This window comes from Callithrix jacchus, chromosome 4, assembly GCF_049354715.1.
Source record: "Callithrix jacchus isolate 240 chromosome 4, calJac240_pri, whole genome shotgun sequence".
NCBI classification, from domain to species: Eukaryota; Metazoa; Chordata; class Mammalia; order Primates; family Cebidae; genus Callithrix; species Callithrix jacchus.
Window position 1 is genome coordinate 12959803 of NC_133505.1, and position 17638 is coordinate 12977440.

General features: G+C 41.9%; 1 protein-coding gene across 43 annotated transcripts in view; it reads left to right on the top strand.

Moving 5' to 3' along the window:
- Positions 1–17638, top strand: part of KIF13A (kinesin family member 13A) — a 222455-nt gene that overhangs the window by 150100 nt on the left and 54717 nt on the right. For 24 of the 43 annotated variants that reach the window (XR_013533669.1, XR_013533671.1, XR_013533670.1 and 21 more), the window contains exons 12-18: positions 287–397; positions 3058–3192; positions 6077–6207; positions 8498–8584; positions 8688–8854; positions 12505–12624; positions 16892–17105. Coding sequence is in view for 37 of the 43 variants with exons in the window: in XM_035294815.3 (XP_035150706.1) it covers positions 287–397; positions 3058–3192; positions 6077–6207; positions 8498–8584; positions 8688–8854; positions 12505–12624; positions 16892–17105 (965 nt within the window). In the remaining 6 variants the exon portion in view is untranslated. The remainder of the gene's footprint in view (positions 1–286; positions 398–3057; positions 3193–6076; positions 6208–8497; positions 8585–8687; positions 8855–12504; positions 12625–16891; positions 17106–17638) is intronic. The other 19 variants (XR_013533673.1, XR_013533674.1, XM_078368241.1 and 16 more) reach the window with 1 other exon arrangement.

A 17638-nucleotide genomic window follows, 5' to 3' on the forward strand; every position in this document is an offset into this window, starting at 1 on the left:
TTAGGGCTTTAAATGTGAGATGTAAGTATGATGGATAATATGACTCTAATGATTTATTTCATGTTCTCTCAGGATGTTGGTATTTCTTTTTCTCCTTGGAATAGGAGCAGCCATGTTCTCTTAACATTTGTTTGATTAATAAAGGTTAAAACCCACCCCAACAGCATATAACTTAATTTTTTCCAACAGACTGTTGTTAACTGCTTACGAGGGACAGTAACTGATTGTCTTGTATATAATGCTGGAAAAATTTTGAACGTCAGATATCTCTGATTTCATTTTAAAGGCCATGAAGGCCCCTGAACTAAAGGAGAAGCTTGAAGAGTCTGAAAAGCTGATAAAAGAACTAACAGTGACTTGGGAAGAGAAGTTGAGGAAAACAGAAGAGATCGCACAGGTAGCTTGATAATTTAGCCCTAAGTATTGGGATTCTTTTTCATTTATTGTCTTTTCCGTGTAGTTTCCTGTCATCTTCAGAACATCCTTTTTTTTTTTGAGACAGAGTCTTACTCTTTCGCCCAGGCTGGAATGCAGTGGCGTGATCTCAGCTCACTACAACATCCACCTCCCAGGCTCAAGCATCTCTCCTGCCTCAGCCTCCTGAGTAGCTGGGATTACAGGTGCCTATCGCCACGACTGGCTAATTTTTGTATTTTTAGTAGAGATGGGGTTTTACCATGTTGGCCAGGCTGGTCTCAAACTCCTGACCTCAGGTGATCTGCCCGCCTCAGCCTCAAAAGTTCTGTGATTATAGGTGTGAGCCACTGCGCCCAGCCTTAGAAAGTCTTTTAAGGGCGCTTTTCTGCTGAGCCAGAGATTGCAAAGATCACCTTTTTTTTTTTTTAGACTGAGTCTCCCTCTGCCACCCAGGCTGGAGTGCAGCAGCTCAATCAGAGCTCTCTTGCAGCCTCAGCATCCTGGGCTCAAGTGATTCTCCTGCCTCAGTTCCCCAAGTAGCTGGGACCACAAGCATGTGCAACCATGCCCAGCTCATTTTTTCTGTGTTTTTTTTTTTTTTTTTTTTTTTTTTGTAGAGGTGGGGTCTTACTTTGTTGTTCAGGCTGGTCTCAAACTCCTGAGCTCAAATGACTCTTCTGCCTCAGCCTCCCAGAGCGCTGGGGTTACAGGCGTGAGCGACTGTGCCTGGCCCAGCAAACATCACTTTTAGACATTGACTTCATGTCTTTTTATCAACGTACAATATGGCCCATAAGTTTCTAGACGTGTTAGCGCTAAATTTGAACAGACATGGTTACAGAAAATGTCATGTGTATTTCCTGCTCTTCTTATTTGCTGTTTGTGATTTCTTTTTTTTTCCTAGAGAGTCTCTGTTACCCAGGCTGGAGTGCAGTGGCTCGATCTCAGCTCACTGCACCCTCCGCCTCCTGGGTTCAAGCAGTTCTCCTTCCTCAGCCCCCTGAGTAGCTGGGACTAGAGGTGTGCACCATTACACCTGGCTAATTTTTTTTGTACTTTAGTCGAGATGGGGTTTCACAGGCTGATCTCAAATTCCTGAGCTCAGGCAATCCACTCACCTCGGCCTCCCACAGTGCTAGGGTTACAGGTGTGAGTCACCGTGTCGGCCTTATTTTGTGATTTTTTAAATCACCTGGCAAAGCATGAGGCTACCTGATTTTTCTTTTTATTTTATTGATTTATTTATTGATTGAGGTGGAACCTTGCTTTGTCACCCAGGCTGGAATGCAGTGGCATGATCTCAGCTTCCTGCAACCCCCGCCTCCGAGGTTCAAGCCATTCTCCTGCCTCGGCCTCCAAAGTAGCTAGGACCACAGGCATGTGCCACAACACCTGGGTAATTTTTGTATTTTTTTTTTTAGTAGAGACATGGATTCACCACGTTGGCCAAGCTGGTCTCAAACCCCTGACCTCAGGTGATCCACCTGCCTCAGCCTCCGAAGAGGCTACCTAATTGACAGAGAATTTGTAACATATAGCATATCATAATTTTTGTAATGTATTTGATTCTTTGGGCTTGTTAGGAAATGCTGTATGTTTATATTTTAACTTTTACTTAAGATATAAAGGAAGGACTAATTCTCGGGGGTCATGTGCATCATGAATTTCTCTACATTATATATTTCACAAACATTTTTAATCTCATTGACCATTTGGAAATATTGGACCATCTCCATCAAGTAGCTTAACAGCAGTCACTGGAACCCAGTCCAACCTTCTGCTGATATGTTTCTTATAGATATCATTCACACACCAACATACTCCTATCCTTACTCTCTATGCTTTTAACATTGCTTTATGTTTCTTCATATTACTTAACACCATTGGAAATTCTGTGTACCATATTGACTTGCCTGCTTTCTTACATCCTGTTTCTCCCACCAAAATATAAGCTTTCATGAAAGACAGGACTTTATTTGATTCAGTGCTGTATTCCCAGCCTGAGATCAATAACTACTACATTGGAGACTGTAATAAATGTATCTCGAATGAATGAATGAATACAAGGCCTTCCACAGTAGAGACCCAGCCTTCTCTTCCAGCCTCAACTCCCACTGCTTTCCCATATTTGGCAGGGGTTCTTTGCCCCTGAAACCATCTCGTATGTCCAGAGTCTTTCTTTACCGTGTTTCCATATGTCCTGCCCCAAGAACACCCTATCCTTATATATGCTGAAATTCTTCTTATGCTTCAGGAACTATCTCAGATGTATTCTTTTTCTCCAGCCTTTCTTGGTCTCTTAATCCATCACGATCTCTCTCCTTTGAAGCCCCTGGCATTTTGTACCCTTCCAATAGCACAGCACTCTCCTCTTTTGTCCTCTAGTTTTGTGGTCTTGTCCCTTGTTCTAGACTCTAAGCCCCTTAGGAGGCAAAATGGTGTCTGGTTCATCCTTGGTGCCCCTATCACCCCTGCCACAGATGCCGTGCACTGTAGACTCTGTAAATGTGGTTGAGGAGAGTAGCCTGTGTAATCCCGTTGGCATTGTCCCCAGAAACAGTGACTTACTCTTTCCGTGGATACATCTTGTGACTAGAACAACAAATAGCGTTTCCTTCTTTTGTCTGTCTTTGTGCACAGGAAAGACAACGACAACTTGAAAGCATGGGGATTTCCCTGGAGATGTCTGGTATCAAGGTGGGGGATGACAAATGCTACTTAGTCAACCTGAATGCAGACCCTGCTCTTAACGAACTTCTGGTTTATTATTTAAAGGTAGGAGAATATATAAATACATAGTTGCAATCAAGATTCATTCCTATATAGTTCCTAGTTGAATCTGGGTACCTGCCTCTGTGATGTTGCTTTTTGTATCCAGCTTAGCCCTCAGTAAAAGTAAGAAGATGGATAGTGCCCTCAGATCACCACTGAGAAGGAAAAACAGCTATTTTTTATCATGTGGCGCTGTGCAGTTAGGACTGATCTCCTGTGAGTGCAGGCTTCAGAGGGGCACAAGTGGGCAACAGTAGGTGTCAAGGTGATGCCTACCTATATGAGAAGGCTCTAGGTATGAGATGACGAGGATTTGGGGAATATCTGTGTTCTTCCGCAAAGATCCTGAGAAGCTCTGGAGGTTCTTAGTTATGTTTCTGAGTAATTCCAAGGAGATCTCAAGATCAACACAAGCCTAAAGCAGACCCTCGTGCTAGATTAAATAAACAACAAGGTTCTTCTAGATCTATCCCTTGTAAACCTGTATCCTCAAGAAATAACTTTTGGTCCCTTAATCACCCTTCAAGTGTAGAGGTGGGATGTGGCCACAGGACACGCCATGTTGGATAGCTTACTGTAGTGGTTCTCAGATTTTCTGACTTCAGAACCCATTTACACTCATAAAAAGTATCAAGGACTCCAGAGAACTTTCATGTATCTGGGTTATATCTGTGTTTACTGCATTGGATGCTAAGACTGAGAACATTTTAAACTACAAACATAAACATACAACCCCTAGCCCTCAGGGCTATAGCATCATTACATGTCTCATTGACTCTGGAAAACTCTACCATCACACGAATGATAAAATGAGAGAGCAAAGGCAAACCACGTGTTCATGTTTCTATTAAAGTAGTTTTGACCTCATAGCCTCCTGCAGGGTTCTCGGAGACTCCAGGGGTTTTCAGATCACACTTTCAGAACTGCTTGCTTACTCTGCAAAGTGAGAAATAAGACATCTGATGGACATTGGTGTAGGACACCACGACTGACATATCGCATTCAGCCAGCCATCAGGGCATTTTTAACCTCACACATACACACTCTTTCTGAGTCACAGAAACGAACTTTCAAGGATTGGGGATGTGGGGACCTAAAGGCAGCTTACATATGCTGTCCACACACCTAGATCTCCAAATGCAGAAGTATTGCCCCCTTGTGAATGGTGAGGCACCTTGTTAAGGATTCTGATCTGCCTAGTGAATATATAAAATGCAATGGAGAATAAGCCAGAGTTGAAGCAAGGAGCCTCAGTCTTCTATGATCCTTTCCCTTCTATGGTACAAATAGCCCCTGAGTTATTGAAGGTCCCCCAGCAAACTTAGCATCTGTTCATTTGGGCAATGAGTAGGGGTAAGGAATTAGCTCTGAAATCTTTTTGTTTTGTTTTGTTTTGTTTTGCTTTTATTTTTTCTCTTCTTTCTTTTCATAGATCATGGGAAACAATATCTCTGAAATCTTAATATTGAAATACCAATCCTTATACTTTCTCTGTCAACTAGAGAGATAGTATTATAGTTATTAAATGATTTTAAGAGATATAGAAAAAAATGGGATAAGCAGTGACTGAATCACCAATAGTCTCAGTTCTTGTATGTCTGAGATGCCAGATACTTAAAATCCCATGAGACCAGGCACAGTGGCTCAGGCCAGTAATCCTAGAGGCCGAGGCAGGCAGATCACTTGAGGCCAGGAGTTCAAGACCAGCCTGGCAAACCTGATGAAACCCCTGTCTTAAACATTAGCCAGATGTGGGGGTGTATATCTGTAATCCCAGCTACTCGAGAGGCTTTGGCAAGAGAATCACTTGAACCCAGGAGGCAGAGGGTGCAGTGAGCTGAGATCGCACCACTGTCCTTCAGCCTAAGACTGAGAACATTCCTAAACAGGAAATCCCTAAACAGGAAATCCCTAAACAGGAAAAAAATCACACAAGTTTGTACATGGGATCCACAGGCCTCAGTACTCTATGTAACAGCAGTATTAGAAACTCAAAATTTTTAGCATTTTAAAAGTTAAATGTTTTAAAATATGACTATTGATGAAACTGCTTTTTAATAGTTCTTAAATTTATGTAACTGTTTTCAAAATGCTTTCACTGTTAACTCAGATGATCCTTAAAAGAAATCTAAGTAGGTGAAATAGATAATATTATCCTGGTTTTGCCAACAACGAAACTGAGGCTCAGAGAGTGAAATGTTCAAGTCAAAATTGAAACTCAAAGTATTCTGTCAAGTCCAGTTTCCTATGTTCTAAAATCATTGTTGATTGGGGCTTTTTTTTTTGGTAGTGTTTAAACACTTTTTAAAATTTGGTGTATTGGAATACTATGCAGCCATCAAAAACAATGAGTTCGTGTCCTTTGTAGGGACATGGATGAACCTGGAAACCATCATTCTCAGCAAACTGACCCAAGAGCAGAAAATCAAACACCGCATGTTCTCACTCATAGGCAGGTGTTGAACAATGAGAACACATGGACACAGGGAGGGGAGCACTACACACTGGGGTCTGTTGGGGGAAAATAGAGGAGGGACAGTAGGGGGTGAGGAGTTGGGGAGAGATAGCATGGGGAGTAACGCCAGATATAGGTGATGGGGAGGAAGGCAGCAAATCACACTGCCATGTGTGTACCTATGCAACAATCTTGCATATTCTTCACATGTACCCCAAAACCTAAAATGCAATTTAAAAAAAGGAGAAAAAAAAATTTGGTGTATTAAGGGTAAGCTTTTTACTTTTAATGCTTAAGATATTTAGCATCTCTGGCAGGATTCATTTAATATTTTTGTGCATATGCTGCTGAGTTATTCAAATTTGATTGTGATAAGTTTTTGTTGAGTTACTCATAATGTGGGTTTTTCTTTCTTTAATAATCTTTTACTAGGACCACACCAGGGTGGGTGCAGATACCTCGCAGGATATCCAGCTTTTTGGCATAGGGATTCAGCCTGAGCACTGTGAGATTGACATTGCATCTGATGGAGACGTCACTCTCACTCCAAAAGAAAATGCAAGGTAAGAAAAGTTCATGGTGACTTCATGTGTCTTGTGTGCCTTATTTTCAGAAGGAGAATCCTGCCTCTTTCTGTTTGCTTCCAGCTTTATTAAAGTTAAGGGTGCACTGGGTCCTCAAGGGGCCTTGCTTTCAGATTATAGAGAGTGATTACTGTGAAGGCGTGACTATTTTCATATGTGAGTTCTGGTTCCACTTATTCCATAACTCTGAGCTTTAGAACCATGTAAAGATCAGGAGTCAGATAATGAGATTAAGTGAAAAAAGTAACTAACTAGAAAATTACAAAAAATTAGCTGGGCATGGTGGCACGTGCCTGTAATCCCAGCTACTCAGAAGGCTGAGGCAGGAGAATTGCCTGAACCCAGGAGGCGGAGGTTGCGGTGAGCCGAGATCGCGCCATTGCACTCCAGCCTGGGTGAAAAGAGTGAAACTCCGTCTCCAAAAAAAAGAAAGAAAATTAGAACTCAAAAATAACATTATTTTTCTTTCATCAAACTTTACCTGACAGTCCTTTGGCAAATTAACCTTGAATTAACTAGTTACCTCCTCCACCTCCAGTGTTCTGTTTTGTTTTTAAATACCAGAAAATTGGCTAGGTGGGGTGGCTCACACCTGTAATTCCAGCACTTTGGGAGGCTGAGGCAAGAGTATCACTTAAGCCCAGGAGTTCAAGGCCAGCCTGGGCAGTATAGTGAGATACCATCTCTACAAAAAATAAATTAATTAATTAGCCAGGCATGATAGTTGATGCCTGTAGTCACAGCTACTTACAAGGCTGAGGTGGGAGGATCACTCAAGCTCAGGAGGTCGAGGCTACAGTAAGCCATGATCATGCCACGGCACTCTAGCCTGGTTACAGAGTGAGACCCTGTCTCAAAAAAAAAAAAAAAATAGAAAAATATAATGAAACCCTATGCATGGACACATCCTCCAGTTTCAAAAATGAACACCTCATAGACAATTTTGTTATTTATATGCCTTCCATATCTCCTCCTCCTTCCTCTACCTTCAAATTATTTTAAAGCAGGCCAGGAGCAGTGGCTCACACCTGTAATCCAGCACTTTGGGAGGTCGAGGTGGGCAGATTGTTTGAGTCCAGGAATTCAAGACCAGCCTGAGCAACATGGTGAAATCCCATACTCTACAAAAAGTTAGCTGGTGTGGTGGTGCACACCTCTGGTCTCAGCTACTTAGGAGGATGAGGTGGGAGGATCACCTGAGCCCAGGAGGTTGAGGCTATAGTGAGCCATAATTGCACAATTGCACTCCAGCCTGGACAACCAGAGTAAAACCCTGTCTCAAAAAAAAAAATTTATTTTATTTATTTATTTTGTGACAGAGTCTCATTCTGTTGCCCCAGCTAGAGTGCAGTGGCAAGATCTCGGCCTACTGCAACCCCTGCCTTCCAGGTTCAAGCAAACCTCCTGCCTCAGCCTCCCAAGTAGCTGGGATTATAGGCACTCACTACCACCCCCCAATAGGGGGAAAAATACTTTAAAGCAGATTCCAGACTTTATAACATTGTATCTATAAATATCTCAGTATGTCTCTCTAAAAGATGAAGATTCTTAAAAATAGTTTCAATATCACCAGACCTAAAATAACAGTAATTCCTTACTAACTATCACATAGCCAGCCAGTGTTCAGATTTCCCCAGTTGTCTCATCAGCTTTCTTTTTCAGCTGTTTCTTGAAATTAGGATCCAGATCAGACCCTACCATGGTTTTGCAGTATTCCTCTTTAGATCTCTTTTACCAAATGGGTTTCCTCTTTCTCTCTTCTCTCTCTCTCTGTTTGTCTCTGTCTCTCTGCCTTTCTCTCTTCTTTGTATTTTATTTGCCGAAGTTATCTCATTGTTAATCCCAGAGGTTCCCACAGTCAGGATTTTGCTCACTGCATCCCATGGCGTCATTTCGTATCCTCTGTTCTTCTCTGTATTTTGTAAATTGGCATTTAAATGTAGAAACTTCATCAGGTTCAGTTCAAATTTTGACAAGAATAGCCATGGATGGTGCTAGGGTGCTGGGTGGCTATGGGTAGTGCTTTCTGTCTCCATCAGGAGTGCATCGTGTCAGGTTATCACTCTCTGAGGGATGTTGGCAGCCCTTGGTCCTCATAGGTCAGATTGTGTGTTTTCATAGTGGTTACACGTTCTGCTCTTCCTGCTTTAAGTAGTAGTTGGAAGGCATTTATTATTAAGAGAAAGCTCCCTGGTTACCTCTTTGGCTGCCAGGGCAGGGTCTTATGCTCCCTCCCATTGACCTGGTATTTTCCCTCGTGTTCTCTCAGGTCCTGTGTGAACGGCGCCCTTGTGTGCAGTACTACCCAGCTGTGGCATGGTGACCGAATTCTATGGGGAAATAATCACTTTTTTAGGTAATGTCTTTGTGTTCTGTGATATATTTTCTTATACTTTTTTTCTGTTATCTATTTAAGTGTAAAACAAGTTGATTTTCTCTAACGGTGAAAAACCCCACAGAATAAACTTACCTAAGAGGAAGCGTCGAGATTGGTTGAAAGACTTTGAGAAAGAAACGGGTCCACCGGAGCATGACCTGGATGCAGCCAGTGAGGCTTCCTCTGAACCAGACTATAACTATGAATTTGCACAGATGGAAGTTATCATGAAAACTCTGAATAGTAATGGTAAGACCCACACTCCGTAGTCCAGTGTCTGGGGTATTTCCTCATCTCACACCATTTAGTGAGGGATAAGCAGGCCTAAAGTGTCATTCCATTCCACATTTAAACACGTAAAACTGCTCATTTCTTTAAAAGGCCATCAGTGAATGACTAATGACAAGATTTGGAGGAGATGTTCTTCTCCCTCAGTTACAACCAGGATATGGATTGTCCCATTTTTGAGACCTCTTCTTCCCAAGCCAATTGTGGTAACGTTTCCACAGGCCTAGAGTACTGAATGATTTTGACAGAATTCCTTACCAAATTTCTCATTATGGAACTTGTCATATCTGAATCCTTGAGAATGTGAACATTTCCAAGAGAATATAAATTCAGGAATTTCAAATAGAATGTAATGGAAAGATGAAAGTCATAGCATTTTAGCATAAACTCAATTGGAAATTTTACCCCAAAGATACTTATTTAATAAGCCCAGATCACTTTTACAAAAATGATAGTGAAAATAAATTCAGGAATTTCAAGTAGAATCTAATGGAAAGATGAAAGTCATAGCATTTTAGTGTAAACTCAGTTGGAGATTTTACCCCAAAGATACTTATTTAATAAGCCCAAATCACTTTTACAAAAATAATAGTGAAAATGAAATGTTTTATAGCCTCTTTATTGGACTTATACTCCAAGTTTCACATCTAAAAGTCCGTGTTCCTTCACATTTTCTTTCTTATTCTGTGTCTATACACACCTGCCTGCGTTAAATAAAATACATGCCAAATTCTTTCCTTTTTTGCTGTTTTATAAATCAGCCTTTTCTTTTCCTATCTCCCTGTCTCTTAATTGCTAGACTTGATGACTGAGACTTAGAAGCCAGACAGCAGTGTTCTCCTGTTACCAGGCCCAAGATGATATTTCTGGGACTAGAAGGATTTTATGAGGATAAAACTGAGGCTGCGTTTAGGGGCACCTGAGAAGATAGTTTGTAGGCTCAGTCCAACCTCCCCTTCCCATTCATCTGATCTTGCGGCACCTGAGGTTTCCCATCTTGAACCAGGGTGGACCTCCAGGGCCCGGAGGACCCTAAGACAGGCAGCCTCTACCCAGCAGGGGGCTTGGAAAGCATTTTGTTTTTCACAGTTGAGCCTCTTCCCTTAAATATTGGCTTTCTCACTTTGCTTTTTGAATAAGCCTATCTAGGAAGAATTTGAGCATAGAGAATTTTGGCATATGTGCTGCCAAGGCGAGCACATGGTGAGATGATTATCAGTCAGATCTCTGGCACATCAGATTGGAGATTCTGTTGCAGGAATAAAGCTTTTGGTCTTTTCATTGATTTCTGTTTATGAAGTTTTTGCCTCAGGAAGCCTCTTTTTTTATTTATGAAAATGAAATACAGGACCAGGCACTGTGACTCGAGCCTGTAATCTCAGCACTTTGGGAGGCCAAGGCAGGCGAATCACCTCAGGTCAGGAATTCAAGACCAGTCTGACCAACATGGCAAAACCCTGTCTCTACTACAAATAGAAAAAGTAGCTGGGTGTGGTGGCACATGCCTGTAATCCCCGCACTTTGGGAGGCCAAGAGAGGCAGATCGCTTGAGGCCAAGACTTGAAGACCAGCCTGGGCAACATAGTGAAACCATCTCTGCTAAAAATACAGAAATTACCCATGCATAGTCGTGTGCCACCTGTAATCCCAGCACTTTGGGAGGCTTAGATGGGCAGATTACTTGAGACCAGGAGTTTGAGACCACCCTGGCTAACATGGCGAAACCCCATCTCTACTAAAAATACAAAAATTACCCAGGTGGCGCATGCCTGTAATCCTAGCTACTTGGGAGGCTGAGGTATGAGAATCACTTGAACCTGAGAGGTAGAGGTTGCAGTGAGCTGAGATCACACCACTGCACTACAGCCTGGGCAACAGAGCCAGAGTCTGTCTCAAAAAAGAAAGGAGTGGAGAGGGGGAGGGAAAGGAAGAGGGAGAGGGAGGAGAGAGAGAGAAGAACAAGAGGTGGAGGAGAAGGAGGAAGGAAGGAAGGAGAAAAAGAAGGAAAGAAAGAGAAAAGAGAAAGAAAAGAAAGAAAGAAAGGAAAAAGAGAAAGAAAAGAAAGAAAGAAAAGAAAGAAAGAAAAGACAGAAGGAAGAAAAGGCCAGAATATGAAAAACAAGTGTGATGTATTTATATGAAGAGTATAGAGGCCAGGTGCAGTAGCTCTTGCCTGTAATCCCAGCACTTTTGGAGGCTGAGGCGGGTGGATCACCTTAGGTCAGGAGTTCAAGACCACCCTGGCCAACATGGTGAAACCCCATCTCTACTAAAAATACAAAAGAAAATTAGCCAGGCATGGTGGCAAGTGCTTGTAATCCAAGCTACTTGGGAGGCTAAGGCAGGAGAATCACTTGAACCAAGGAGGTGGAGATTGCAGTGAGCCAACATCATGCCATTGCACTCCAGCCTGGGCAAAAAGCAAAACTCTGCTCAAAAAAAAATATATATATAAATATAGAACCACAAAGAAAAAATGGGGAAAAAAACTTTATGAGAAAAGTTTGTCAATTTCTGCCTTTAAACAGCAAGAGTAGGGTGTTAAGATTAGCAGGGTGTTAATTTTAGCCCTGGTATAGGGTGGACCATAGCTAGAAATCAAGCTTCACTCTACTCTCCCACTTCTCCACCAGTTGGGAGGAATCCCAAACATTCCAAAGTGATGTTCAGACATCAGAATCACATTAATGGGTCATTTAACAACCTGACTGAGCAGCAAGTCTTCTGTGAGTGATCTTTTGGAAGCCTGAGTGGATACACGGTGTGCAGGAGGATGTAGACTCCAAACTCCAGGTGGAGGAACTCCCGTTGGAGAGAGCTCATTGCTTCAGCTGATGTCACAGATCTAGATGTCTCTGGTTGCTAACTCTGCAGAGTTTACAGGTGGTATCAGCTTAGTCATGTATCCATCCCAGACCATAGGTTTCTTATTTTAATCAGTTACTATCTTCTTATATATAAATTAACTCCTTGAATAACCAATGAGTATTTAGTAAGCATTTGTTAATTCCTTTGATCCTCTCAGCCAAACCAATAGTCATCAGGGATCTGATGCACGGTGTTAACATGAGTTACTCTTTGTATCCCAGATCAGGCCTTGCTCTCCAGTGTTGATTTTATCCATATAGAAGTCATGTTTATGGCTGGGTGCAGTGGCTCACACCTATAATGCCAGCACTTTGGGAGACGGAGGTGGACTGATCACTTGAGGTCAGGAGTTCAAGACCAGTTGGGGATCAGAGGTGAAGCAAAAACCCAGCGCCGACACCTCCACCAGAGCTGTGTGTGGTGAGGGCAGATCTAGGTGTTCCAGGAATGAGGCTTATAAGACCTACAAGACAATATGGTGAAACCCAGTCTCTCTTAAAAATACAAAAATTTAGCTGGGCATAGTGATGCATGTCTGTAGTCCCAGCTATTTGGGAGGCTAAGACAGGAATATTGCCTGAACCCAGCAAGACTTCATCTTAAAAAAAAAATTGTTTCCCCCTACCCCACCCTTTACCCAGTTCCAGTGGAGCTTCCCTCTGGAACATATGCACAGTCTCTGATGCAAGTGCTGACATGCTGGTGGCTGGACGGTGTTCACTGCGATTCCTCTCTACTGCTAGGTGGCTTCCCGATAATAAGCCTGTCTGCCTGGTGGTCATCCCCTTGGTGGTCTTATTTGAAGATCCTCTTCCCTCTCTTGTGGTTTCAGACGAAGCTCCTCCACAAACACTGGGATAAAGGTTTTTAACCGATTGGCATTGGCATGAGGGAGCTTGGCTGGTTTTTAGCATTGCTGCTGATTGATGCTTATGCTCCATGCTTTGGTAAAAATCTAACTAACATGATTGGGAAGAAGCTGGAGTTTTCTGGCTGATGAAGGTGCTTTGTATTCTTCATTGGGAATGTTCCTTTTCAATTACAGGCATCCCCCCACCAACACACACACACACACACACACGCACACACACACACACACACACACACACCCCATGTCCCAGTTCCATTTGCCTCCCAGATTTTGGTTAAAATCTAACAGCAGCTATTCTTCTCTATGGTTAAAACAGCACTGAAAAGTATTATGGTATTATTACTGCTGTTATTGATGGCTTCATTGCTGTTGACAGCAGAGCAATTCAGGTCAGTGGTACTTCCAGGCATATATTCACCTACATTATCCCAGTAGTAGGTTAGAATAATGTATTTTTGAGTTTCTAGAGTAAATTCATTTCATTTAAATTAAAGCCCAATTCATTTAAATTAAAAGTAAAAAGAAGCCTAGTGTCTGTGGACAATAATGCCTTCTTCCCAAGGGTTAGAATAGGAATCAAACAAAATAGGAATCATCTCTTTTTTCAATGTCAATGGCAGCTCTAAAGAAAAAGCAACTTTGCCAAGTGTGATGTCACTCTCCTGTAGTCCCAGCACTTTGGAAGGCCGAAGTAGGAGGATTGCTTGAGGCCAGGAGTTCGAGACCAGCCTGGGTAACATAGTGAGACTTCATCTCTACAAAAAATTGGGAGAAAGAGTTCTTTTTTTTCTCCAAAGACCTATTTCCCTTCAAGTTAGTATTTTAGACATTTTGGTGCGAATTAATTCTAATTCTCTTTCTCATATAATTACCCCCCTACCAGCACCACTACCAGTGCCATTTTCTCTTTTCCATTCTTGCAATGTTGGGTCAGTTTGAGCTCATTGCATAGTTATCTACTAAGTAAAGAAAAAACTCATGAGAACAAGAAAATGCTATGCCCAAAGTAAATGTGGTCCTTTCTTTCTAAAATTCTTAACCTCTTTGAGATCTTGGCTTTGGCTACCTGGCTTACTCAGTTTTAAAACAGTTCATCCAAGAAAAGGAAAGTGATGGGAAAAATAAACCTGTGGGCAATCTCTTGACGTTTGATTGGTATTTTGAGAAACGGCTGAATAATCTTTGGATTCTGTCCTGGGCCACATCATAGAGTCAGATCGACTTGCTGATTTGGATGGTCTATTTTAAAATACGGTCTGTGTAGGAGTTAAGACTTGAAACCGATTAATCTATTTAAAAAGACAATGCCATCAAAGATGTCTGTGAGAAAGCTGTTTCCAGACTAATGTTGGGGATCCGAGGCAAAACAAAAACCCAGCCCCTAAGCCTCCACCAGAGCTGTGTGTGGTGAGGGCAGATCTGGGCGTTCCAGATCTGGGGCTTACAGGACTCTACTCTGGGAGTCTCAGAGGAAGGATGCATTGAGCTGCATCCTCTTCTGTATCTGCACTTCGATTCGTGGCCACTCATCCTTCCTGGTGTGTAGTGTTAGTGCTGTGTCATGACAGCGACTGGTGTGGTTTTAAACAGCCTCACTCACGTGGCCTGTGTCAGCATGGAACCTTGGGGTGAGATCCCCTCTGTCTCAGTTATTTGGGGTCATGTGTGTTTCTGCACTACTGACTAACAATGGAAATGTGGATTATATATTCTATTCAGTATCTCGTAGCAAAAACCCTATAATGCATTTTTATAAAATGATGCGTTTTCCAGTTTCTGTGGAAAAGATTTATAAACACTAAGTTAGGACAGTTGGGCTCTAAATATAAATTTATGGCAAGTACCATAGCACCCTGCCCTTTCTTTTTTAAACCCAGAGCCTATATACTGTTTGAGAAATATGTGTATGTATTTTTTAATTCTGAAAGAACTTTACTTCTCTAGAGCTTACATTTAAAATGTCTTCAGACGCCCTCAAAAAATGTTACCGTATTTCTCGTATTTATTTATTTTTAGCAGTAGTAGGACTTTGTCAGCAGTTCTGATGCTCAGGAATACATAGATTGTTACTCAGTAAATAATGTTTTACCCACCCAGGATCTACCTTGGCATAAGATTTTTTGTTCGATTTTTGGTTTGGGTTTTTTTTTTTCCCCCAGTTTACTTTTTTTTAAATTAATTAATTTATTTTTTTTTTGAGATGGAGTCTCACTCTGTCACCTGGGCTGGAGTGTAGTGGCGCGATCTCAGCTCACTGCAGCCTCTGCCTCCAGGTTCAAGTGATTCTCCTGCCTCACCCACCCAAGTAGCTGGGACTACAGGTATGCGCCACCATACACAGCTAATTTTTGTATTTTTAATAGAGACAGGTTTCATCATGTTGGCCAAGCTGGTCTTGATCTCCTTACCACAAGTGATTGCCCACCTCAGCCTCCCAAAGTGTGAGTCTGAGCCACCACACTCAGTCCCCAGTTTATTCTCCATCAGCTTTTTAAATGAGATGTTTTAGGGATTCTTATATCAGTACTCTATGAAGAACTTTTTTCTTTGAAAAAAATGCTCTATTTTAGAATTTTATATCAACAAAACAGTATCATTTTTAGAAGTATCATTCTTTACAGAATACTAAATGTAGGCAAAACACTGGGGGTAAGAATACCACATCAGTTTATTACCAAGTGAATGTCCTACCCCAGCCAATTGGTTAATTAGTTATCTGAGTTCAAAACCTGACCCTGTCACTTTGTAGCTACGTGAGGTAGATAAGCTATTTCGCCTTTCTGAGCCCCATTATTTCCTTATTTTTAAAATCGGGGTGATATCCACACTTAGGCTTGTTGCAAAGCTTTCATGAGGTGATGCATGCAAAGCAGGTGGAGCCTCTACCTGAGATGTAGCCAGGAGCTAGTAGAGTTATTGTTGCCGTTGTGGTTGTCATTTTTATTAAAACAACTCACCTGTACTGAGCTTTTCTTGCAATTTAAAAAAAAAATTATTTCTCTTGGTTTTGAATTATTTTTGGAAGCTAACATGTTATCTTTTTCTCTTAATACTAATATAGAAAATTAGTACAATTTACATGTGTATTTTACAAGTTGATAAGATATCTTGGAAAAGTCAGTCAATAGCTATCATCAGATAATATAAAATTTCCTCCTGAGTCACTAATTTTCAGCTTCTATTCTGGAAATTAAACTGAGTGCCAGTGTGTGGGAACAGCATAAATAGCACTGAATAGCAGGCAAATGTACAAGGAGGGACTCATGTCCCAGGCTGGTCTGAGAACGCATCTCTCCGGGATGTACTTCTGGGAAATATTGACTGTGATGATGATTTTCTTGTTCTACTAGGAGATTGTCTAACATTCTGCTTCCCTACACTGTCCTCACTTAGTCATGTCAGTAACTTTCTCCTTTTGTACCTGTGGCTAGAGCCTTGATCTTCGCACAGTATCAAGCTCATTGGTCATTACCAAGTTAATGTCCTGCCCAGCCCGTTAGCATTTCAAAGTCTAGTCTTGCCTACACCACAACCATCAGGGCGGCTCACTGGAACAAGATCTGTTAGTATGTCTATACCTTTTCACCCATGTGCATTGTAGTGAGCACTGTATTTGTACACGTGAAATGTTAGAAAGAGATTTTTATTATTTTTGCAAGTAAATTGTCCTTTTAGATATTAGTCTGAGAAATAGCCAGACCATATCCTTAACCAATATTTTCAAACACATACTGTGATCTCTAAGTTTCCTCCCACCTTAGAGAAATTCAAGACTAATAAGATTTGTAATGAAAGTCATAAATCTTTGTCATATACCAAAAGCGATATTAAATGGACATAGAAATGAATGACCATAAAGAAAGATGAAATCTTATATGCTTCTGTGTTCGGAGTCGTCCTAGATTTCGTGAAGTTTTTCTTCACGATCCCAGTGGCCAGGACCGCATTCCCCTCTCTTCCCCCATCTGCTGGTAGTAGATTAGTGATTTATCTAAACATTAGGATGAGCTCATCAAATTGAAGAAAGTAACACAGAGAATGTGGAGAACGTACATATATAGCATTTACTGCAGTGCCAATAACAAGGAATTGGAGAGGATTTCACTGATTAGGCCTCTCACAGAAAGCATACTGACTGGCTAGATTCTGGAGCAGAAAAGGGTTCTTGCTAGAGGAAGTCCCCGCAGGCTGTAGTGCCTGGTATGAATGCTTGTCTTAGCCGCCACTAAGACACCTTGCCTTGTCTCTTGGCTCACTAGACCCAGTTCAAAATGTGGTTCAGGTCCTGGAGAAACAATACCTAGAAGAAAAGAGAAGTGCCCTAGAGGAGCAGCGGCTCATGTATGAGCGGGAACTGGAGCAACTCCGCCAGCAGCTCTCCCCCGAGAGGCAGCCGCAGAGCAGCGGCCCCGACCGCCTGGCCTACAGCAGCCAGACAGCACAGCAGAAGGTGACCCAGTGGGCAGAGGAGAGGTAAGAACTGCAACTTGGGCAGCCCAGAATCAAGGCCCCAAGGCCATGGGGCTTTGAGGGAGGGGGTTGTGAGATGTGTCAGGGACAAACCTAGCGGAGAACTCTTATTCCCACATCTGACTTACTGGCAATTAGCTTTTTCTTTCACCGTTACTGTCTACTATGATGTCAGCTGTTAAGGGTCCCTCCTACCCCCACAACCCTTTAGCCTTCAGTAAAAATGATGCCAAGTTGCAAGGCTTAGACAGGCAGGTATGGAAGTTTAGAAAGTTTGAAGAATTTCTGTAAACACAAAAGCATCTTTTCTTATTTCTTGTTTCTCATACTTTTGAATCTATTTAAATACAACTTCAGTGCTGATTAATCTACTCAATGTGAATGTTTAAGATTTATGGCTGGGTGCAGTGGCTCACACCTGTAATCCTAGCACTTTGGGAGGCTGAAGCGGGAGGATCACTTCAGCACAGGAGTCTGAAACTACCCTAGGCAACATAGACCTTGTCTCTACAAAAGATAAAAATGACCCAGACACA